At 50.9% G+C, this 23,073-nt stretch overlaps 1 protein-coding gene across 7 annotated transcripts in view; it reads right to left on the reverse strand.

Annotated features, from left to right (window-relative positions):
• Nucleotides 1–208: 208 nt before the first annotated feature.
• The window catches only part of Trak1 (trafficking kinesin protein 1), a 61,691-nt gene continuing 38,826 nt past the window's right edge, over nt 209–23,073 (reverse strand). The window contains exons 5-17 of one of the 7 annotated variants that reach the window (XM_048334714.1): nt 21,207–21,323; nt 20,334–20,434; nt 19,957–20,065; nt 18,514–18,592; nt 16,933–17,063; nt 15,122–15,196; nt 13,075–13,212; nt 12,296–12,372; nt 11,162–11,395; nt 9,825–10,105; nt 6,344–6,565; nt 1,485–1,587; nt 209–289 (exon numbers count right to left, since the gene is read on the reverse strand). In XM_048334714.1, coding sequence (XP_048190671.1) covers nt 217–289; nt 1,485–1,587; nt 6,344–6,565; nt 9,825–10,105; nt 11,162–11,395; nt 12,296–12,372; nt 13,075–13,212; nt 15,122–15,196; nt 16,933–17,063; nt 18,514–18,592; nt 19,957–20,065; nt 20,334–20,434; nt 21,207–21,323 — 1,740 coding nt within the window. In that variant the 3' untranslated portion in view covers nt 209–216. Of the gene's footprint in view, nt 290–1,484; nt 1,588–4,172; nt 5,196–6,214; nt 6,566–9,824; nt 10,106–11,161; nt 11,396–12,295; nt 12,373–13,074; nt 13,213–15,121; nt 15,197–16,932; nt 17,064–18,513; nt 18,593–19,956; nt 20,066–20,333; nt 20,435–21,206; nt 21,324–23,073 lie in introns of those variants that run through there. The other 6 variants (XM_048334713.1, XR_007209231.1, XR_007209233.1 and 3 more) reach the window with 6 other exon arrangements.

The following is a 23,073-nucleotide window of genomic DNA, read 5'->3' on the forward strand; positions in this document are numbered from 1 at the left end:
GTGGGTTGTGGGGTGTACACAGGAGTTCACCTAAGTTAGGGGAACCATAGTTACGGGCCTAGGGCACGGCCACAGAGACACATACAAGCCAGCGTCCCTGGATTAGTGGCGGCCACACGTGCAACACACACAGATTCTTCTAGATGCCCCTGCCCGGCTGGGCTGGCGGCCGGCTCACCCCCGCCGCCCTCCGGGCTCTCTGCCTTGCCTGTGGATTTAGACTTTCTGCCCTACGTGTTCTCTCAGCTCAACGGGGCACATGGCTGCTTCGTCCACCGGCTCACATGACCTGTGGAGAATCAGTTTGTGGTTTAAGGGGTTTGGGGGGAGGTGGAGGTGGAGGGCTGGGGTGTGTGGGGGGGTGAACTGCACTTCCCTAGACTCTGCATTACCTCCATTCTTGCTATTGGGTCTTCTTTTTTTGTTGTTGGTGGTCCTGCTGGGCTTGAACTCAGGACCTAGGTGCTGTCCCTGAGCTCTTTCACTCAAGTCTAGCTCTCTATCACTTTGAGCCATAGATGGCACGACTTCTGGTGTTCTGGTGGCTCATTGGAGATAAGAGTCTCATGGACTTTCCTGCCCTGAGCTGGCTTTGAACCACCGCCCTCAGATCTCAGCCTCCTGAATAGCTAAGCTTATTATAGCCATTAGCCACCAGCATCAGGATTTGTTCTTTTCCTTTTTTTTTCTTGTTTAAATTCATGCCATTCCTGGGGCTTGAACTCAGGGCTTGGATGCTGTCCCTAATCTTTTTCCTGCTCAAGGCTACTAGCACTCTACTACTTGAGTTACAGCTCCACTTCCAGCTTTTTGTGGTTGTTGTTGGTTCATTGGAGATAGTGTCTCACAGATTTTCCTGCCTAGGCTGGCTTTGAACTGTGATCCTCAGATCTCAGCCTCCTGAGTAGCTGGGATGACAGGTGTGAGCCACCAGCACCCAGCCTCGCTGGGGTCCTTCTGAATAATGTACACAGAACACACGGCTGGGATCAGGAGGAATTATTTTCCTTCCACTAGTCCACACAGAACAACCCACGCCCTCCACAGCCTCTGAAGGAGCCATGCAGTTGGTTTCCTGTCCTCACGTTGCATGAATTCTCCCTGGGATTTTGGTTTTGTTGTTGTTGTTTGCCAGTCTTGGGGCTTGAACTCAGGGCCTGGGGGCTGTCCTTGAGCTTCTTGTGCTCAAGGCTAGCTCTCTACCACCTGAACTATAGCGCCACTTCTGGTTTTCTGGTGGTTCGTTGGAGATAAGAGACTCACAGACTTTCCTGCACAGGCTGGCTTTGAACCCGTGATCCTCCAGATCTCAGCCTCCCAGGTAGCTAGGATGACAGGCGTGAGCCACGGGTGCCCAGCTCAACGTTAGCTTTGTTTTGAATGAACCTCTCGACTGAGGTAATTTCCACAGTGAGACCACTCTTTCAGAAAAGGGGGAGTGCCCCCACACGCTGCCCACCCTGGGGAGCCAGGATTGCCCTTACCTTGGTGTGACCCGAGTGAGCTCGTCTGAAGGATGCAGGATTCGGCAGGTGGTGAAGGTGAAGGTGGAATTGGTCTGTGACATGCATTTCCCGGGGTGGTGTGCTACATCCGGGGAGGGGAGGGGAGGGGGGAAAGGGAGGAAATAAAACATATTCCTTGCATCCGAGTAAACGACGATCAAAGCAACCCCTGATTGCAGCACAGCTTCCCTCCCCCCACCTCCCCCCCTGCCAAGATGCAAGAGGCGATGGGGCAAGCCTTGTTAGCTGGAAGTGGGCAAGGAAGGTGAGACTATGGAATATTCTGGGTGTAAAGTGGTATCTCAAAAAATGAAACTTTTCTTTTTTTGTTTGGTTTTGTTTTTTTGCCAGTCCTAGGGCTTGAACTCAGGGCCTGAGCACTGTCCCTGAGCTTCTTTTGCTCAAGGCTAGCACTCTGCCACTTGAGCCACAGCACCACGTCTGGCTTTTTCTATATATGTGGTGCTGAGGAATCAAACCTAGGGCTTCATGTATACGAGATGAGCACTTCACCACTAGGCCATATTCCCAGCCCCTTTTCTTTTTCTTTTTTTAACTTATTTTTGTTGTTGTTGTTGCTTGTGGGACTTGAATTCAGGGTCTGGGTACTGTCCCTGAGATCTTTTTCACTCAAGGCTAGCGCTCTACCACTTGAGCCACAGCGCCACTTCCAGTTTTCAGGGACTTTTCTGCCTGGGCTGGCTTTGAACTGTGATCCTCCAAATCTCAGCCTCCTGAGTAGCTATGATGACAGGCGTGAGCCACCAGCACCTAGCCAGAAATAACATTTTGAGGGGCACTGGGTGTAGAACATGGAAGCTCAGCTTCCTGCCCAATCCAGACAAGACATCGCCCACTAGTGGTTTTTTTTTGGGGGGGGGGGGGAAGCACGGGTGAGTAGTGGATCCAGCTCAGGGGGTTAGAAAGGTAAAGTGAATTTATCATTCTAGGTAAATTTAATTTCCCCGCATCACTCTGCAGAGGCTAGAGCTATCCAGCTTATTGTGTTGCGTTTTTCTCTTTTAATTTTGTTTGTTTGCCAGTCATACTGGGCTGACACTCAGGGCCTGGGTGCTGCTGCTTACGTTTTCTCAGCCCCAGGCTGGGTGCTCTATACCGAGTGAGTCCCACCTTTCCTTTCTCAGGTGCTCCATAGTTAACTGGAGATAAAGAGGCATTCTTGCCAGCCCTTCTGCCCAGGGTTGGCTTTGAACCTCTACTCTCAGACCTTCAGCCTCCTGGAGTAGGTAGGATGGGAGGCGTGAGCCACCAGCACCTGACTTGCTTTGTTGTATTTATTGTTATTTCCCATTGGCAAATATGTTGCCAAAACGTTGCTCAGGGCCAAGTGGCAGGAGAGGTATTGGCTCCTGGGAGTTTCTGGGACGCTGGTTCCACTACTGTGCCCGACATTACCATGGTGGGAGGTGGTGACATCAGGTGCCTCAACAACAACCCGTCAGGGGCTTAGACTGGGGGAGGGGGTGCGGGGTCCCCCTTGGGTGCCATGGCTCAGGATCAGAATTGAGTCTGGTCCCCAAACCTCCCCACTCGGGTCTCTTTCTCCCAGCTGCTGTTTTGACTATCTCCAGAATGGCTGATTTCTATGGAAATGGAGACAGCAGCATGCAATCCTCAACTCTTCTTTATGTATTTAATTTATTTTTGGGTGCTGGTACTGAGACATGAACACAGGGCCTCCAGCTCTTACTTGGCCATTCTTTAAAATCTTTTATTTCTTCTTTTTTTTTTTTCCTTTTTGGCTCAAGGGTGGCACTCTTACCAAATGTGAACCATACCTCTTCCACTTCTAGTTTTGTTTGGTGATCCATTTAGAGTCTCAAGAACTTTCCTGCTGCAGGCTCTGGCTTCGAATTGTGATATCCACCTCTCAGCCTTCTGAGTTAACTAGGGGGGCAGGTGTGAGCTGCCAGTCCCCCCACCCTCATCACCACCCCGGGGCCGTATGTTTTCTTCTAGATATCCCAACAGGTTGTTGTTTGAAGGCAGCTGAGGGCTGTGGCTAAGTGAAGCCACACAGGCGTGCATCAGGACATGTGTTAGTAAGGCAGTGAACCAGCAGGGACAAGAATCTACAGGAGACATCATGATTGCTGGAGAGGGCACGGGAGTCATTGGTACTCGTAACTCAAGCAGCATCGTGGTGGGGAAAAAAGAAAATAAATAAAGAAAAAAACAAAAACCCAACAGTGTGGCATCTAAAAGCATGCACAAGGAAGGGCAGCGATGACCCGCCCTGCCCTCCCACCCTGGCTCTGGTTCAACGCCCAGAGAGACTTTCCAGAAAAATCTGAAAATGGATGAGGATGTTTTCTTTCAGAGGCTGGGAGATTCAAAGGCTGCGAGCTAGAATCTTCTAGCTCTTTAGTGGTGAATTTTCCCTCTTGGGTTTGATTTAAAAGACAAAAGGGGGGAGGGGTGTAAAAAAATAAACAAAAACCAACAACCACAAACCAAGAACTAAGTGATACAACAACAAATAAATAAAAATGTGGAGGAAAAAAAAAAAGAAGGATGTAACACTTGAAGGTGTGGACCAGATTGGGGAGTAAGGGGGAGATGGTGACATTAACCAAGAAGCATTGTACTCGTAACTTGACTTGTGGAATTGTAACCCCTTTGTAAAAACTACTTAATAGTGATAATAATAATAATAACAATAAAATGTCAAGAGACACATAAATTGAAGGCAGGTGGACAAGCCAGAGCATAAAAAATAATAACAATAATAATGGTGACACAGGCCATGGTATGTACCCAGGCAATGAGAGCAGATGCTCAGCCATTAATTATGGAGGGCCATGTGAAAAGCAGGAAAACAAAAACAACAGCCTTTATGAATCTTGGCATTTCTCAAACAAGCACACCATGGCCTTTGGGACTTGGGATGATAAATGAGAGAGAATGCCATAAGAAGACCGGGAACTAAAAAAAAAAAAAAGAATAATAAAAATAAGAACGCTGTGGGATAACGCAAACCAGACAATCACGATTCTCCGACTGCAGGAAGGATCTAGAAACAAAAGCAACAACGGAAGAGCTCCAATGAAGCACCCCTCCCCTCCTTGCCCCCTGCAAAAAAACAGGAATCATGGGGGTTAATTTGGGCACACAGAGAGAAATGGATGGGACAGACCCCGGAAAGTAATCAACAGAAATCACGAGGACACGGTGATGAGAAGCGACTAACATTAAAATAAATAAATAAAAATTTAGACATCACACAAAGCGATCTTTAGAAATCATTAGTGCACCCTCATTGAAACCCAGGGTCAGGATTTCCAACCCACCCCGCTCGTCTCCATGAGGTAGTCAACTCCCCAATTTTACAACCCATCAGTGTGGGAAGGGCAATTTGGAGACGTCATAAATTGCACTCACAGATGCAAAACCCATTTGATACAAGTGGGCTGGAGGTGAGGGGTGGGCAAGTAAGAGAAGGCTGCTAAAAAAAAAAAAAATCACAAGTGTCCCGTCCCCCCAATTCCCAAGGCAGACAGCTTTAGGAGTTTCAGGGAAGATCGATGGCTATCAGAAAGGAGGACGGAAGCTGGAGATTTTGGCCCCACCCAAAAATACCACTTGGGGGGTGGGGGGGACAGGACGCAGGCCTGCGCCAGGCTCTCAAGGGTCACCTCGGGCGGCTGTCGGGCGGCTGTGTCGCTCTCCCTTGGGAGGAATTAACAGGGACATGGTGAGTGGAAGGGGAAACGGTCAGCAGAGAGCGCCTCAGAAATCAGCCTTTCCCACCCCCAACACATCGCCACCCTTCTAAGCTCCACCTCGGGGCCTGGTGCTCTTTGTGGCTCCCACTGGAGCTGACACCTCCTCTGTCCATGGCTCTCTCATTTGTGGTGATCTCACTGCCTGAATCGTGCCTCCAGGCCTGGTTTGACCTCTCAGGGGCTCCTAGGGCACTGCCTTCTTAAGCCTTTTTGAGGGCGCTCACAGCTAGCAAATGACCCCTTGAGCCATGCCTCCAGTCCAGCTTTTTATTTTGGGGGGTGATGATGGTTAAGACTGTGAGATAAAGTGTCTCACAGATTTTTGTTGTGTTTTTCTTCTCTGTCCAGGGTTGGCTTTGAACCATGATCCTCAAGATCTCAGGCTATTTTTTCTCTCTTTTTTTTTGGCTAGTCCTAGGACTTGAACTGAGGGCCTGGGTGCTGTCCTTGAGCTTCTTTGGCTCAAGGTGAGCGTTCTACCGCTTGAGCCACAGCTCTGGCTTTTTTGAGTAGTTTGTCAGGTAAGAGTCACATGGACTTTCCTGCCTGAGCTGGCTTCGAACACCAACCCTCTAGATCTCAGCCTCCTGAGTAGCTCAGATAACAGGCGTGAGCCACCAGTGCCCTGGCTCAACCTATTTATTTTCTCTCTCTCTTTTTTTTTAACAGCCTTTCCTGTCTCCCACTTTAGGAGCCTCGCTGGACCACGCACCTCCAAGTGGAGAAGAAAAGATGGGGCTGTCTTTATGGCTTACACACAAGCCCCAGATGGTTTTAAAACAACAACAACAAACAAACAAACAAACAACAATGCAATTGGAACTGCACGATGGAAATGCAATCAACCCCCACGGCAGGACGGACAGAAGCTACGGGACAAGAGGACCACTGCGACGGAGGGGGCCCAGGGCGCTGCTCCCGGGAAGGGCGCTAAGTGGAGAGGACTAGTTGGGGTGCCCTCACCAGACCCCTCCTCCTCCTCCTCCTCCTGCATGGCTGGCGGCTCCTGCATCTCCTCGGAGGACGCCTGTGGCCGGCTGGGGTGGCTTCGGCCGCCTGACAGAGGCGCCGGGGTCCCGGGCCTCTCCTCACCTGCGGCCGCCGGGTGCTGCTGCGCGGGCGTGGAGGGAGCGAGGCCCCGCAGGGAGCTGGGGTCACCTGTGTCGTCTTCCTCCAGGTCGTGAAGGCAGTAGACTTCATCCAGGTCCACATCCAAGGTCCGGAAGCCCTTGGTGAGCACCCCGGGCCGGGGATCGAGAATGCCCCCAAGGTGAGGCTGGGCCAGCTGCTGCCAGTGGTGCAGGGTGGCAGAACCTTGCAGGGGGAGGAGGGAGGGTGAGCACAGCCTGAGGATGCCACGCACCCGGCCTGCAGAGCTGCTATTCCCAGCCCCACCAGGAGGGGGCGCTGGGGAACCAGTCCCTTATTTTAAATTCAGTGAATATTAGTGTGTGTGTGTGTGTGTGTGTGTGTGTGTGAGAGAGAGAGAGAGAGAGAGAGAGAGAGACAGAGAGAGACAGAGAGAGAGAGAGAAAGAAAGAAAGAAAGAAAGAAAGAAAGAAAGAAAAAGAAAGAAAGAAAGGAAGGAAGAAAGAAAGAAAGAAAGGAAGAATATACTGGGATTGAACTCAGGGCCTGGGCACTGTCCCCGAGCTTCTTTTTGCTGAAGGCTAGCACTCTGCCACTTGAGCCACAGCTGCGACTTACAGCTTTTTTGGTCATTTATTGGAGATAAGAGTCTCATAGGGGTTCCTGAACAGAGATCCTCCTCCGAGCTCAGCCTCCTGAGTAGCTAGGATGACAGGCTCGAGTCCCTGGCACCCGTCACGTTGTTTATTTTTGAGATACAATATCCCCGCTCAGACTGTGGCCCTGGCTGGCCTACAACTATGAGAATTCCCTCTAGACCTCCTCCCAAAATGATTGGATGAAAGGCAGGTACTACCTCACCTGGCCCAGCGTGTTGTCTGAACCAACCATGGCCAACCCCCAAGTCTACACATTATATCCCAAGGGGGAGCCAGCATGGAAAGACAGGAATGGATTTTGCACCAAACAGAGATGACCAGAAACAAGTAGATCTCAGCATAGGCAGTGTGGGAAGATGAAGTATAACAAAAATCTTCCCTGGGACCCAGACAAGAAAAATGCAAGAAGAAGGGCCTACCCTCCCCCCCACTGGCATAACGACTAGCTAGGGCTGGGCATGTGGCTTAGTGGTAGAGTGCTTGCCTAGCATGCATGAAGCCTTGGGTTCAATTCCTCAGTACCACATACACAGAAAAGGCCAGAAATGGCACTGTGGCTCAAAGTGGTAGCAAAAGAAACTCAGGGACAGTGCCTAGGCCCCGAGTTCAAGTCCCAGGATTGGAATTAATCAATCAATAAATACTGTCACTTTAACCAACCCTGTTTACACGTCCTGTATTTGGCCAGTAAACAACTTTTTTTTTTTTTTTTTTTTTGGCCAGTCCTGGGCCTTGGACTCAGGGCCTGAGCACTGTCCCTGGCTTCTTCCCGCTCAAGGCTGCTAGCACTCTGCCACTTGAGCCACAGCGCCGCTTCTGGCCGTTTTCTGTATATGTGGTGCTGGGGAATCGAACCTAGGGCCTCGTGTATCCGAGGCAGGCACTCTTGCCACTAGGCTATATCCCCAGCCTGCCAGTAAACAACTTGAGAAGGCGAGAGAGTTGGCGGGAGACTAAGGTGTGATTTAAGCTTGCAAGCAGGCAACACTGATCTAGAGAAGATGATCTCTTCTCTCAGACATCAGATCCTGGGGGCTCAGGTGACAACGATGTGTGCGGTTTGTAATAACATCACAGTGCGTGACCTTGAAGGTCTGAAAGTATTCCAAGGTCAAATGTATTTGGAAATTGCAACTCTAGTATTGTCATCTCCTGAGGTTTGGATCCAAACTTTTCTGCGCCTGTGTGTGTCTCCTGGGGCTTGAACTCAGAGTTTGGGTGCAGCTCTTTTGTGCAAAGTTAGCACTACTACTTTAGCCACACAACTGACAAAGAAAATAAAAAGGAATCTCACCCTGCAATGTGTTTGAAAAACGGAAGCGAAAAATATATTCTTAGATGAGCTAATGGAATATAGTAACATATAGAAAGGAGAAATGTCAAGATGGATGATGGAGCCCAATGGTCCCTGAGAGATAAAAGGAAGAAAAAGAACAGAAGGCAAAAAGGAAGATGCAGTGGAGAGGAAAACCAAATGTAAATTCAGAGCACAAAAGTGACTGCCAAGCTTACAACCAAATAAGAAGATGAGCCACCCCTTCTCTGAACTCTAGAAGGACCTAAGTGATATAACTAGGAAATAGGACAGCGTCTCCTTTCTTCGGAAAATAGGAGATTCACGTGGGATCTTTAACAAGCAGGCCTGGCCTTTATAGCCTGTGATCTAGTGAGAGGCAAAGATGTGCCCAAGAATTTTAAGCAAGGATGTCTGAGGAGAAAATGACCAGATTCTTTTAAGGCCAGAGCACAGGTATAAATACATACATATATACATACACACATATATACATACATACATATACACACACACCAGCATAAACATATAAATCATATATAGAAACAATACAGCCTAGCCTGTGAAATTCAAAATTTCACAGTTGGGAAGCAACTAGAACAAAGTGTATTAAAATGCTTCCTAGAAGAAGTAATAATAAAAATTCAGTTGTTGGCTCACACCTGCCATCCTAGCTACTCAAGAGGCTGAGATCTGAGGATTGAGATTCAAGGCCAGCCTGGGCAGGAAAGTACATGAGACACTTGAACTCCAATAAGTCAGCATGCACGGGCACGCGCACACGCACACACACGTGTGCACAGTTGAGAAAGGCTGACTTGCAATATCTGTGACTTTCTTTTGCAATACAGAATTCTATTGCCTCAAATTCATGTGGGTTTTCAGGCTGAAGCATGGAACAATGAGGGTGAGGGACACCTGGTGGCTCTTGGCAGTGCTGGTAGTGGGGACAGAACTTTATAGTAACCAAAGAGAAAAAAAAATTAAAAATAGGAAAGGAAGGAAGGAGAGAGAGAGAGAAAGTAAGGAGGAGAGGAAGAAAAAAAGGAAGAGGGGCTGAGAATGTGGCTTTGTGGTAGAGTGCTTGGATGATGCCCTGGGTTCGATTACTCAGTACAACATACAAAGAAAAAAGCCCAAAGTGGCGCTGTGGTTCAAGTGGTAGAGTGCTAGCTAGCCTTGAGCAAAAAGAAGCTCAGGGACAGTGTCCAGGCCATGAGTTCGAGACCCAGGACTGGCAAAAAAAAAAAAAAAAAAAGAAAGAAGGGGAAAGTAGGAAAGGAAGCAGGAAGGAAGGAAGCAAAGAATGGAGGAAGTTAGGAGGAACTAGCCCAAGGGAACTGGAGCTGGCCCGGCCCCCACCCCTGCGTTCCTCCAATCAGAACGTGCGCCCCCACTGCGCATGCTCAGTGAGGAGCTTATTTAAAGGGCTGAGAGGAGGCACCAGGCCTGGTGGACAGGGTGACCGGGTGCCGCCCCCCTGGGGGTCCTGGCCAGATGCCCTGCGCCCCCCACGCCCCACGGCGGTCACCTTCCAGCGGCTTGACGATCTGCAGCTTCTCGGGCAGGAAGCCGCGGCTGCCGAAGGACATGGTGGAGCCGGCGGTGAGAGCGCCCAGCGACACCAGGCTCCCGGAGGGCGAGGGCGGCCCCTCCGCCAGCCGCCGCAGCTTCCGCTCCTGCTCCTCCTCAAAGAACCGCCGCTCTGACAGGAAATTCTCCCGCCGCAGCGACAGCCGCCGCAGCGCCGTCTCCAAGTCGTGGGACCCTGGTGTGCCTGGTGTGCCTGGCTTCTTCCCGCACTCCTCGGCCCTGCGGGAAAGGAGCGGTGAGACACGGAGGGAGGCGTGGCTGGCAGGGGGCGTGGCCAGTATGGGGCGCAGGGGGCGTGGCTAGTAGGTGCACAGGGAGGTGTTGCCGGCAGGGGTGCAGGGGTCACAGGGAGGGGCGCGGCCCGGCAGGGGGCGCTGGCAGCACTGGTGTCTATGTGTGCATATGGATGTCCATGTGTGGTATGTGTTATGTGTAGATGTTTGTGTCTGTATGTGTGCCTATATGTAGATTTGTGCATGTTTGTATGTGTGTCTGTATATATGTGTGTGTGTGTGTGTGTGTGTGTATGGTCTGTATGCATGTTAGTGTCCATGTGTGATATGTGAATGCGTATTGTGTGCCTCTGTGTGTTATGCATTTGGTGCAGTGACACAGCAGCAGAGTCTTGGAGGGGGGACTGGTGACGTGTGCGTGTATACGTGTGTCTGTCTGTGCCTTGTGTGTGTGTTTTGCATTCAGCCTGACACAGCAGGGCCAGCAGGGGGCACTGGTATGTGCATGCGTGCACTTGTGTGTGTATATTGTGGTGTGTGCACATGGATGCCTGTGTATATGTGTGATGTGTGCATGCGTATGCCTCTGTGTGTGTGCAGTGACAGCAGGGCCAGCAGGGAGTGCTGGCGGGCCTGCCAGGCCTGAGTACAGAGAATGGAGGAAGTGGGGGGGCTACGGTTGTGAGGGGGGCAACTGGGGGGAGTCAGCTGCCTGGAACCATCTCTGTGACCCCTGAGCCGACAGGAAGTTGTTCACAGTAACTCAGATGACCGGGGCAGGGGTGTGTGTGTTACATGTGTATGTGTGTTGTATGTTCTGTATATGTGTATGTTGTATTCATGTACACATTTGTATATTCGCTGGACCAATGACTGAACTTCAGTTTCCCAGAGATGCTTAGACTAAGGAGATTAAAAACTCTCATCTGCCGGGCACTGTGGCTCACACCTGTCATCCCAGCTACTTGGGAGGCTGAGATCTGAGGATCATGGTTCAAGGCTAGCCCTGGTCAGGAAAACCCCCAGTCAACAGCAGGCTTACCCCAATTCGGCTTCTGTCTCCAGGATGATGCTGTTGGTCCTGTTGTCGAGGAGCACGTTGCCCACGTCGCTGCCGTAGAAGCTGGACCGCGGCGTGCTGACGCAGCTTGACAGCAGGGAGTTCATGGCGGAGGACTGGTTGGAGCCGGGGATGTTCATGGGGGATGGGGTGAGCGACCTCTGCTTTACCACCTGGTTCATGTTCCTAACTGCCTCGAACACACGCTTCTGGTGCCTGCAGAGAGTGCAAAGCACCCAGTGATTTGGGAGTCACAGCTGGGCGGCTCACACCCATCATGTTGGCTACTCAGTAGAGGCAGAGATCGTGAGGGTCGCAGTTCAAAGCCACCATAGCCAAAGGTGCTGGGGCCTTCCCTTCACTGGAGGAAATCAGCTCTAATTCAGAGCTTTGAGCTTAGGTGATAATGTAGCCAGTGTGGTAGCTCACACCTATAATCCTGGCTACTTGAGAGATAATAGGAGACAGGAGGGGCTTAGCGGTAGAGTGCTTGCCTAGCGTGCATGAAGCCCTGGGTTTGATTCCTCAGCACCACATCCACAGAAAAAGCGGGAAGTGGCGCTGTGGCTCAAGGGGGTAGAGCGCTAGCCTTGAGCAAAAGAAGCTCAGGGACAGCGCCCAGGCCCTGAGTTCAAGCCCCAGGACCAGAAAAAAAAAAAAAAAAGACAGGAAGGTTTAAGTTTGAGGCCAGCTCCTGGGCCAGTCCTGGGACTTGAACTCAAGACCTAGGTGCGCTGCCACCAAGCTTTTGTGCTCAAGGCTGGCGCTCTACCATTTAACACAACACCACTTCGGCTTTTTTTTTCTTAACTGGTTCATTGGAGATAAAAGTTTCTTGGGTTTTTCTTCCCCCCGACCCCCCCCAGGGCTGGCCTCCAACCTTGATCCTCAGATCTCAGCCTCCTGAGTACTGGGCTGGGCAGGCTGTTGATTTTGGTGTGGTCAGGCACCAATGGCTCACGTTCTAGAACTGTAGGGTGACTCAGGAGGCTGAGATCCAGAAGATCACGGTTCAAAGTTGGCCTGCAGCTTTTGAATAACCCCCCCTCCCCCCGCTCTGGCTCTCTTGTGAGGCAGGCTTCAGGAAAGTTTGGAAAGGGAGAGGGGAGTACATACATGATGTCTGGAGACTCGGGGTCCTCCAGCTGCAGCTCCTTGCGCATGGTCCCCTCAATCTCAGCCGCCAAGGAATCCTGGAAAGGCAGAAGGCAACGTTCCAGTGAGCCTGTCTAAAATAGGGGTGCATGCAGCCAGGGGCACCCCCAAACCTCACACGGTCACTCACTTGGCTTGGGGTTTTTGGTTTTTTTTTTGCTCTATCAACTTTGAACCACAGCCCCACTTCCGGCTTTTTGCTGGACTTTCCTGCCTGGGGCTGGATTTGACCTGTGATCCTTACAACTCAGTTTCCTGAGTAGGAAATGAATTCCTGGCGTGAGCTAGAAGTGTGGGGTCACGCTCACCGTAGTGTGTCGGCCCCTTCCCTGAGGAAAGCAACTTCCCATGCTATTCAGGATTCACGTGGATCAAACATAAAATATTCCCTCAGAGCAAGTGATAGGGCTTCTGGAATTCTACCTGCAGCTCCCAGAGTCACAACTAACTCCTCTCATCTTTGGCTCACATCTGGACATCACAGCTACTCAGGAAGGCTGAGATCTGAGGATCGCAGTTCAAATCCTGCCTGGGTAGGAAACTCCGACTCTTATCTCCAGTGAATCACCAGAAAACAGGAAGTGGAGTGGTGGCTCAATGTGGTAGAGCACCAGCCTTGAGCAGAAAGAAAGAGCTCAGGGACAGCGCCCTGGTCCTGCATGAAAGAATGATCAAAGGGTGACTTTAGCAATCAGGAGGTCAGGGGACAAGGAGGATTCTGGGAAGAAGGCCCAGCTCACCATTGGGAAGAGGCCCAGAGAGTGGTAGCGCCTGGACGTGGTATTGGGCATGGTTTTGTTCCGCAGGTTCTTGAGCTCCTCCTGGGCTTCATGAAGCATCTCCATACACTCAGCATACTTGTCCTCCAGCTCGCGAAGCTGTCCGAGGCAGGAAATCACGCCCGTGAGTGGCCAGGACCAGCTCGCACACAACCCCTGCCCCCTGCCCAGCAGGAGCCATGGCTCATGCCTGTCATCCTAGCCTCAGGAGGCTGAGATCTGGAGGACCCTAGTTTGAAGCCAGCCGGGAAGGAAAATCCATGAGATTCTATTGCCAGTGAACCTGCAAAAAAGCTGAAAGAGGAGCTTGGCTCTGGCGAGAGAGTGTCAGCTCCGATCACAAGGGTTCAGCTGGTAGAGTGTCAGCCCCAATCACAAGGGCTCAGGAGGTAGAGTGTCCGTGCTGATCACAAGGGCTCAGGTGGTAGAGTGTCAGCTCCGATCACAAGGGCTCAGGTGGTAGTGTCAGCCCCAATCACAAGGGCTCAGGTGGTAGAGTGTCAGCCCCAATCACAAGGGCTCAGGTGGTAGAGTGTCAGCCCCAATCACAAGGGCTCAGGTGGTAGAGTGTCCGTGCTGATCACAGGGGCTCAGGTGGTAGAGTGTCAGCTCCGATCACAAGGGTTCAGGTGGGAGAGTGTCAGCCCCAATCACAAGGGCTCAGGTGGTAGAGTGTCAGCCCCAATCACAAGGGCTCAGGTAGTAGAGTGTCAGCGCTGATCACAGGGGCTCACAGGGGCTCGGGTGGTAGAGTGTCAGCCCCGATTACAAGGGCTCAGGTGGTAGGTAGAGTGTTGGCCCTGATCACAAGGGCTCAGGTGGTAGAGTGTCCACGCTGATGACAGGGGCTCAGGTGGGAGAGTGTCTTCCCTGATCAAAAGGGCTCAGGTGGTAGAGTGTAAGTGCAAATCACAGGGGCTCACAGGGGCTCGGGTGGTAGAGTGTCAGCCCCGATTACAGGGGCTCAGGTGGTAAGAGTGTCAGCCCCGATCACAAGGGCTCAGGTAGGAGAGTGTCCCCGCTGATCACAGGGGCTCAGGTGGGAGACTGTCCGTGCTGATCACAGGGGCTCAGGTGGTAGAGTGTCAGTGCTGATCACAGGGGCTCAGGTGGTACAGTGTCAGCCCCGATCACAAGGACTCAGGTGGTAGTGTCAGCCCCAATCACAAGGGCTCAGGTGGTAGTGACAGCCCCGATCATAAGGGCTCAGGTGGGAGACTGTCCGTGCTGATCACAGGGGCTCAGGTGGGAGAGTGTCAGTGCTGATCACAGGGGTTCAGGTGGGAGAGTGTCAGTGCTGATCACAGGGGCTCAGGTGGGAGAGTGTCAGTGCTGATCACAGGGGCTCAGGTGGTAGAGTGTCCACGCCGATCACAAGGGCTCAGGTGGTAGAGTGTCAGCCCCAATTACAGGGACTCAGGTAGTAGATTGTCAGTGTCAGCCCTGATTACAGGGGCTCAGGTGGTAGTGTCAGCCCCGATCACAAGGACTCAGGTGGTAGTGTGTCAGCCCCATTCACAAGGGCTCAGGTGGTAGTGACAGCCCCGATCATAAGGGCTCAGGTGGTAGAGTGTCAGGGCTGATCACAGGGGTTCAGGTGGTAGAGTGTCAGTGATGATCAGAGGGGTTCAGGTGGGAGAGTGTCAGTGCTGATCACAGGGGCTCAGGTGGGAGAGTGTCCACGCCGATCACAAGGGCTCAGGTGGTAGAGTGTCAGCCCCAATTACAGGGACTCAGGTAGTAGAGTGTCAGTGTCAGCCCTGATTACAGGGGCTCAGGTGGTAGAGTGTCAGCCCCGAGCACAAGAGCTCAGGTGGTAGAGTGTCAGCCCTCATCACAGGGGCTCAGGTGGTAGAGTGTCAGCCCTGAGCACAAAAAGCTCAGGACAGTGCCCAGGCCCTGAGTTTAAGCCCCAGGGCTTCGGGTGGACAGGAGCCTGGCGTCCAGGCCTATCTGGGGGGCTGGGCTGACCCCCTCTGAGGTCGGGATGACAGGGCAGGGCACCCACCTCGGCTGTGAGCTGTCGCTGAGCGTCTTTCGCTGCCCCCAGGTGCTGGACCAACTCCTCATTCTCCACAGCGCACTAGGCAGAGCAAAGACAAGGTGTGGTCTCAAGGAAGGTGCATGGCCTCTTAAGGCCGGGGCTCTCGTGGGCTCATTGCCCTTCCACCATGAAACACAGGCCTTGTCCACAGGAAGTGGGTGCCTTTGTGCTTTCATTGGTGAGTTTTGAAGGCCCAGTGTTTCTTGTCTCCCCTCAATTCACTCTCCAAAGATCACCCTTGCTTCTAACATCTCCCTCCCCCTTCTCTCCCTCCCTCCCTCCCTCTTTTCCTCTCTGCTCTCTCCTTCCCTCTTTCCTTCCTTTATCTTCTTTTCTCTCTTCCCTCTCTCCCTTCTTCCCTTCTTTCTTTCCTTTTGATTTTTTTCTTTGCCAATCCTTGGATTTGAATTCAGGGCCTGGGCGCTGCCCCTGAGCTTCTTTTCCTCAAGGCTAGTATTCTACCACTTGAGCCACAGTGCCACTTCTGGCTTTTTCTGTGTACACAGGGCTTCATGGATGCTAGGCAAGTGCTCTACAGCTAAACCACATTCCCAGCCCTCTCCTTTTTTTAAAAAAAAAACAACCTATATTTTTACTGTTATTATAAAGGTACCATTAGGGCTTGGAATATGGCCTAGTGGTAGAGTGCTTGCCTGGTATACATGAAGCCCTGGGTTCAATTCCTCAGCACCACATATATAGAAAAAGCCAGAAGTGGTGCTGTGGCTCAAGTGGTAGAGTGCTAGCCTCGAGCAAAAAGAAGCCAGGGACAGTGCCCAGGCCCTGAGTTCAAGACCAGGACTGGCAAGAAATAAAATTTAAAAACACATAAATAAAAAAAGTGACATACAGAGGGGTTACCATTTCATGAGTTAGGTAATGAGTACCTTTTTTTTTGGACAATGTCACCCCTTCCTTCTCTTTCTCTCAGTTTCTACCCTTTCTTTATTCCCCCACTCTCTCCCTTTCTTTCCTTCCCTCTTCCTTATTTCTCCTCTTCTCCCTTCCTCCTTCCCTCTCCCTATCTCTCCCTCCATTCTTTTTTTTTTTTTTTTTTTTGCCAGTCCTGGGCCTTGGACTCAGGGCCTGAGCACTGTCTCTGGCTTCTTTTTGCTCAAGGCTAGCACTCTGCCACTTGAGCCACAGCGCCACTTCTGGCCATTTTCTGTATATGTGGTGCTGGGGAATCAAACCCAGGGCCTCATGTATACGAGGAAAACTCTCTTGCCACTAGGCCATATCCCCAGCCTCTCCCTCCATTCTTTCTTCCTTTTCTCCCCTCCCATTTTTCCTTCTTCCTTTGTCTTTCCTTCCTTTTCTTTATTCTCCCTCCCTTTCTTCTTTTTTCCTTCCTTCTTTCTCCCTCTCTCCCTTCCTTCCTCCCTGTCGTCCTATCTCCCCTCCTCATCCCTTCTTTCCTACTTCTGACTTTTCCAGAAGCTTCCCATCACTGCCTCAAAGGCAGAACAGCCCAGGCAAAACCAGCATGCCTTTCAGCTCTGGGGACCAGAGGTGACAGTTCCTGGCTGCTTCAGGACACACCAGGTTCCACCTGAGCCTCAGGAGGCTGAGATCTGAGGATCGCAGTTCAAAGCCAGCCTGGGCAGGAAAGCCCATGAGACTCTTACCTCCACCGAGCCACCAGAAAACCGGAGTGGTGCCATTGATGTCTCCAAGTGGTAGAGCGCTAGCCTTGAGTGAAAGAGCTCAGGGACAGTGCCCAGGCCCTGAGTTCAAGCCCCATGACTGACAAACAAAAGAAGCAGAGCCCTTACCGCTTTGGCCTTTTTCTGCAAGTCCACAATCTGGGAGAGCAGGTGCGTGATCTCCTCCTGCTGCCGGGCGGCATCTTCTGTCTTCTTGGCCAGTTCCTCTGAGATGCTGGCGATCTGCACATTCGCATCCCCTGGGACCAGAGGGGGGACACCAAGAGGGGGTGAGCTAACTCCCGGCCAGGACCTGCTGCCAGGCGGTCTGCACCGGAAAACTCGACTTTACAGGGAAAAGTGGACAAAGTGAGTGAAGAAGGATTGTTTTTGTGACAGGCGTTGAGCCACCGGTGCCCGGCTTCCCCCTTCTCTTGCTCAGTCTTTCTCCCCATTTCTCATTGAGATTGATACTGGATTTCTACTTTGGCTTTCATACCAGAATGTTGGAATAATTTAATGCCTAACATTAGGCTCAGAGACCAAAACGTGTGTTGGAGTCATGAAAGCACACCTTGTGAACAATGTGTGAAAATCACTGGGCACCAGTGGCTCCTGCTTGTCATCCTAGCTACTCAGGAGGCTGAGATGTAGAAGATCACAGTTCAAAGCCAGCCCAGGCAGCAAAGTTGGTGAGACTTCTCTCCAGTGAGCCATCAGAAAACCAGCAGTGGTGCTGTGGCTCACGGTAAAGCACCAGCCCTGAGCAAAAGCTCAGGGACACAGTGCCCAGGCCCTGAGTTCAAGCCCTGGGAACCACAAAAAGAGAGAGAAGGGGAAAGATATCTCACAGGGCCAGGAGAAGCTTCTAGATCTGAAAGATGCATATTCCTAGCAAACCACAAGCTGGCAATGATGAGATAGGTGAAATGGAAGGTTTAAAAAATTTTTTGGGGTGGACGGGAGCAGTAGAGACCAGGGCCAACAAATAATAAACTTCTTTTCAAATGATATTTCCACATGTTTGGGTCAGTGACTTTACATTATGTATCTAAAACCAAACAACTACTAAACAAACATAAAACGGTCTAGGTTAGACCTATCAGAGGATCACAATAACTCAACAGCTCTGTACACATGATTATATAAGACGAGGATAAGCAAAAACAACTCCAAGAAAAGGACACAGGAGGATTCTATTGTTGTTGTTACGTTTAATGTTCTGGGTGAATTTCCTTTGGCATACCCCACGTGGTTACTATATATGATTTTGGTACACTGGATATTGTATAGATGCCTACCTGAACTGGGGAAGGGAAAGAAAAATGAGGGTGTAACATATATGATAAGAAATGTACTACCTTATTATGTAACTGTACCCCCTCTGCACATCACCTTTTTCATAAAATTTAATTAAAAAAAATTAAAAGGAGGGTCCTAGTGACTTACACCTGTAATCCCAGCTCCTCAAGAGGCTGAGATAGGAAGATCACAGTTCCAAGCCAACCCAGGCAGGAGAGTCCAAGACATGCTCTATTTCCAATGAACCAGCCAAAAAAGAAAAAAGCCAGAATGGAGGCATGGCTCAAGGGACGGAACACCAGCAGCCTTCTCTGAGCTCACAGCCCTGATACCAGCCCCAAAATAAACACACAAAAAAGGAGGGGACTTGGGGTTCGAGGGAAGGAGAAGGGGGACAAGAACACATACTTAGCTCCTTCACGCAGTCGCTGACCAACTGCTGTTCCTTCTCCTCATAGGTGATGGTTTCCGTCTTCAGCTGGCATGCCTAGGGGCGGGATGGGATGGAGATTTGGGGGTAGAGGGGGGTGCAGATGAGGGTCGATGCATGGGGCAGGCCCCAAGCTTCAGCCCAGGCCCTTTATGTAGTATCTTCCCCTGGGCCTGCCCCTTGTGAATCTGCTCCAATGCAGAAACTCCACTTCCTGACCTGGCCACCAGGGGGCAACACTGGGGTGGGGACACACAAAGTGCCACCAGGAAATGGAGCCTTGACTGCTGATTATTTATTTAGCGTATCTGTCTGGCCAGGCTCACGGTATGCCCACCACTCTGTGATGACACCAAAGATACGACCCGGCCCCAGGGGGGAAAAGCCTTGGAAGGCGAGTGGTGCGATGATATGAACTAGGTGGTTTTACTGGGCAGCTACAAAGCTCCTGGGCAAGGAGGTCAGCCTGCTGGGGGCGCAGCTTGGTGAAGAACCCACCAGGGACCAGTACAAAGCCTGAACACCCACAGACCATCCTCTCCCCACCAGTGGAATGTGCACAGCCATTAGAATAAGATTATGTGGGCTGGGAAGGTGGCTCAGTGGTAGAGTGCTCACCTAGCATGCAGGAAGCCCTGGGTTCGATTCCTCAGCACCCCACACACAGAAAAAGCTGGAAATGGCGACGTGGGTCAAGAGATAGAGTGCTAGCCTTGAGCGAAAGAAGCTCAGGGGTTCAAGCCCCAGGATTGGCAAAAAATAAAATAAAAAATGTGCCCCATACCTGACTTATGCAACTAACCCTTCTGTATATCACCTTTATAATAACAAATTTTTAAAATTAAAAAAAAAAAGGCAGGGGGCTGGGAATATGGCCTAGTGGCAAGAGTGCTTGCCTTGTATACATGAAGCCCTGGGTTCGATTCCTCAGCACCACCATATATGGAAAATGGCCAGAAGTGGCGCTGTGGCTCAAGTGGTAGAGTGCTAGCCTTGAGCAAAAAGAAGCCAGGGACATTGCTCAGGCCCTGAGTTCAAAGCCCCAGAACTGGCAAAAAAAAAAAAAAAAGAAAACAAATGTATATGCAGAGTCTCAGCCAGGCGCTGTGGGATTACGCCTATGGCTCATCCTAGCTATTCAACAGGCTGAGATCAGAAGATCCTGGCTCAAAGCCAGCCAGAGCCGAAAAAGTCCATGAGACTCTTATGTCCAATGAACCAGCAAAAAAAATAAATAAATAAAAAGAAAGCGAGCCAGAAGTGGAGCCTGGAACACAGAAGCCAAGTTAAGAGACAGGAGTCAAGGTCCTGAGTTCGAGACCTTGTAATGGCTCTTTTCCAGCCCCTACCTTCCACGATGGCTTTGCCCACCAAAGCCATCCCAGCCTCTCCAGGGGGGTTCAGGGAGGGCAACACCTCACCTCAGATCGCAGGACCACATTCTCTTCTTCTAGATCCTTCAGCTTCTTCTGAAGTGAATCAAGGTGGAAATAGTTTTGGACGGAGGAGGAAGACTCGTTCCTCTTCAGCCTATGGGGGAGAAAATGGCCTCGCGTGGGGGGCGGGTACTGTGGATGGGCTTCTTGGGTTTTTTTATTTCTCCAGGCACATGGTCACTTCATGGGGACACCCCTGATGAAAGCCTAGAATGTTCCAGAAGCTCAACAATCAGCCAGACATGGATGCCTAGGGAAAGCAACTCGGGATCTCAGATCCATCACTGAGTCACAAAGGTGCCCACCCCACCCGTGGCAGCCATGCTCCATCCTGCCCATCCACGGGGGCTGCAGAAACTCACGGTGTGGAGCAGACGGACTCGGGCTCACTCTCCTCTGCGGCACTGGTGTAAAACTGCAGCAGCTCATCCTTCATGGAGAGCTCATGGCGGAGCTGGGACACCTGCACGGAGACAGGGTGCAGGCCGGGCCCATCATTAGATCTGTGGGTGTGCACGAGTGTGTGTGTGTGTGTGTGCACATATGTGTGTGTCCTGACACTTGAACTCAGGGCTTGGGTGCTGTCCTTTAGATTTCTCATTCAAGGCTGGTGCTCTACCATTTGAGCCATGCCACCACTCCCAGCTAGATTTTTTGTGCTGGTTAAGTGGAAATGAGAGTCGTGGACTTTCCTGCCTGGGCTGGCTTTGAACCGTGATCCTCCAGATCTCAGCCTCCTGAGTAGCTAGGATGACAGGTGTGAGCCACTGGGCACCCTAGCCCCTAAACTTCTTTTATGATTTGTTGTTTTGGTCAGTCTTGGGGCTTGAACTCAGGGACTGGGCATTGTCCCTAGCTTCTTTTTGTTTAAGACAAGTGCTCTACCCCTTGGGCCACAGCACTACTTCCGGTTTTCTCGTGGTTTCATTGGAGATCAGAGTCTCATGGATTCCTGCCTGGGCTGGCTTTGAACTGTGATCCTCAGATTTCAGCTTCCTGAGTAGCTGGAAATGACAGGTGTGAGTCGCCCAGACCCAGGCACTCTTGCCAAGCATGGGAGGAATGGGTAGAGTCGTGACTCTCAGCAGAGAGCAGAATGACAGGGTCAGGCCTGCTCCGCTCACCATCCACCATCTAAACAGGGGGCCTCTGCACTGGGCCTTGGGCTCTCTGGGGGAGGGGGGATGTCCCACACCCTCCCTCCTCTATGCCCCCCCCGCCTGGATGCCCCTCACCTCCTCCCGGATGTGCTCCACTTGCTCCTCCAGCAGCTCGTTCCTCTCCGTCAGTGTCTTATTCTTCTTCAGCAAGGACTGGCCAATGCGCGCGGCCAGCTCCAAGTCCCGCTCTTTCTACGGAAGGGAAGAGGGACAAGGAACAAAAACCCTGTGCACAACGTGCACGTCTAGCTCACACCTGTCATCCTAGTTGTTCAGGAGGTGGAGATCTGGAGGATTGAAGTTCAAAGCCCGCCTGGGGCAGGAAAGTCTATGAGACTCTGATCTCCAATGAAACCACCAGACAACAGGAAGCGGAGCTGTGGTTCAAGTGGTAGAGCACCAGCCTACAGCAGAAGAGCTCAGGGACAGCGCCCAGGCCCTGAGTTCAAGTCCCATGACTGGCAATAAAACCCCTCAACACTTTATGAAGTAGTTTGCACAGAATTTTCCATCCAGTGTCCAACTTAGAGATAAATTAACAACGCCCTGCTCAGGTGCAGATAGTTCACACCTACCATCCTAGCTACTCAGGAGGCTGAGATCTGTACGATCATGGTTCAAATCCAGCCTGGGCAGACAAATCTGAGACTTCTATCTCCAGCGAAGCAGCAAGTGTCAAGTGGAGGACTGGGAATATGGCCTAGTGGCAAGAGTGCTCGCCTCCCATACATGAAGCCCTGGGTTCTACCCCAGCACAACATATATAGAAAATGGCCAGAAGTGGTGCTGTGGCTCAAGTGACAGAGTGCTAGTCTTGGGCAAAAAGAAGCCAGGGACAGTGCTCAGGCCCTGAGTTCAAGCCCCAGGACTGGCAAAAAACTGTCAAGTGGAGTTGTGACTCTACTGGGGGGTGGGGGAGCAAGCAAGAATTTAAGCCCCCACAACATCCATACTTATTAAAAGCTCTGGAGAGAACAGGAATAGATGGAACATTTCTCAAAACAAAAAAAGCCATATACAACAGACCAACTGCTAATATCGTATTAAATGGGGAGAAACTAAAATCATTCCCTCTAAACTCAGGAACAAGACAAGGATGCCCACTCTCCCCACTTCTTTTCAATAGTGCTGGAATCCCTAGCCACAGCAATAAGGCAAGAGGAGGACAGCAAAGGGATCCACATTGGCAAGGAAGAAATCAAGCTATCCCTATTCACAGATGACATGATCTTATATCTGAAGGACCCAAAAAACTCAGTCCCCAAACTCCTACACCTAATAAACCATTTTGGCAAAGTAGCAGGATACAAAATCAATCCACAAAAGTCAGCAGCTTTTTTGTATACCAGCAATGTACAAGCAGAAAACGAAATTATGGAAATAATTCCATTTACAGTAGCCAAAAAAAAAAAAAAAAAAAGAATAAAGTACCTAGGGATCAACCTAACCAAAGACATGACGGACCTATTTAATGAGAACTATAAAAATCTAATAAGGGAAATCGAAGAAGACACAAGGAGATGGAAAGACCTCCCATGCTCATGGGTAGGCAGAATCAATATTGTGAAAATGGCCATATTTCCCAAATTGTTATACAAATTCAATGCAATCTCCATCAAAATCCCAGCTACATTCTTCACTGAAATAGAGAAAGCAACCCATAAATTGATATGGAACAACAAAAGACCTAGAATAGCCAAAGCAATTCTAGGCAAAAAAAGCAGTGCAGGAGGTATCACAATACCAGACTTCAAGCTCTATTATAGAGCCATCATAACAAAAACAGCCTGGTATTGGTATAAAAACAGACCTGAAGGGCTGGGGATATAGCCTAGTGGCAAGAGTGCCTGCCTCGGATACACGAGGCCCTAGGTTCGATTCCCCAGCACCACATATACAGAAAACGGCCAGAAGCGGCGCTGTGGCTCAAGTGGCGGAGTGC

The sequence above is a fragment of the Perognathus longimembris genome, chromosome 26 (genome assembly GCF_023159225.1).
Source record: "Perognathus longimembris pacificus isolate PPM17 chromosome 26, ASM2315922v1, whole genome shotgun sequence".
NCBI lineage: Eukaryota > Metazoa > Chordata > Mammalia > Rodentia > Heteromyidae > Perognathus > Perognathus longimembris.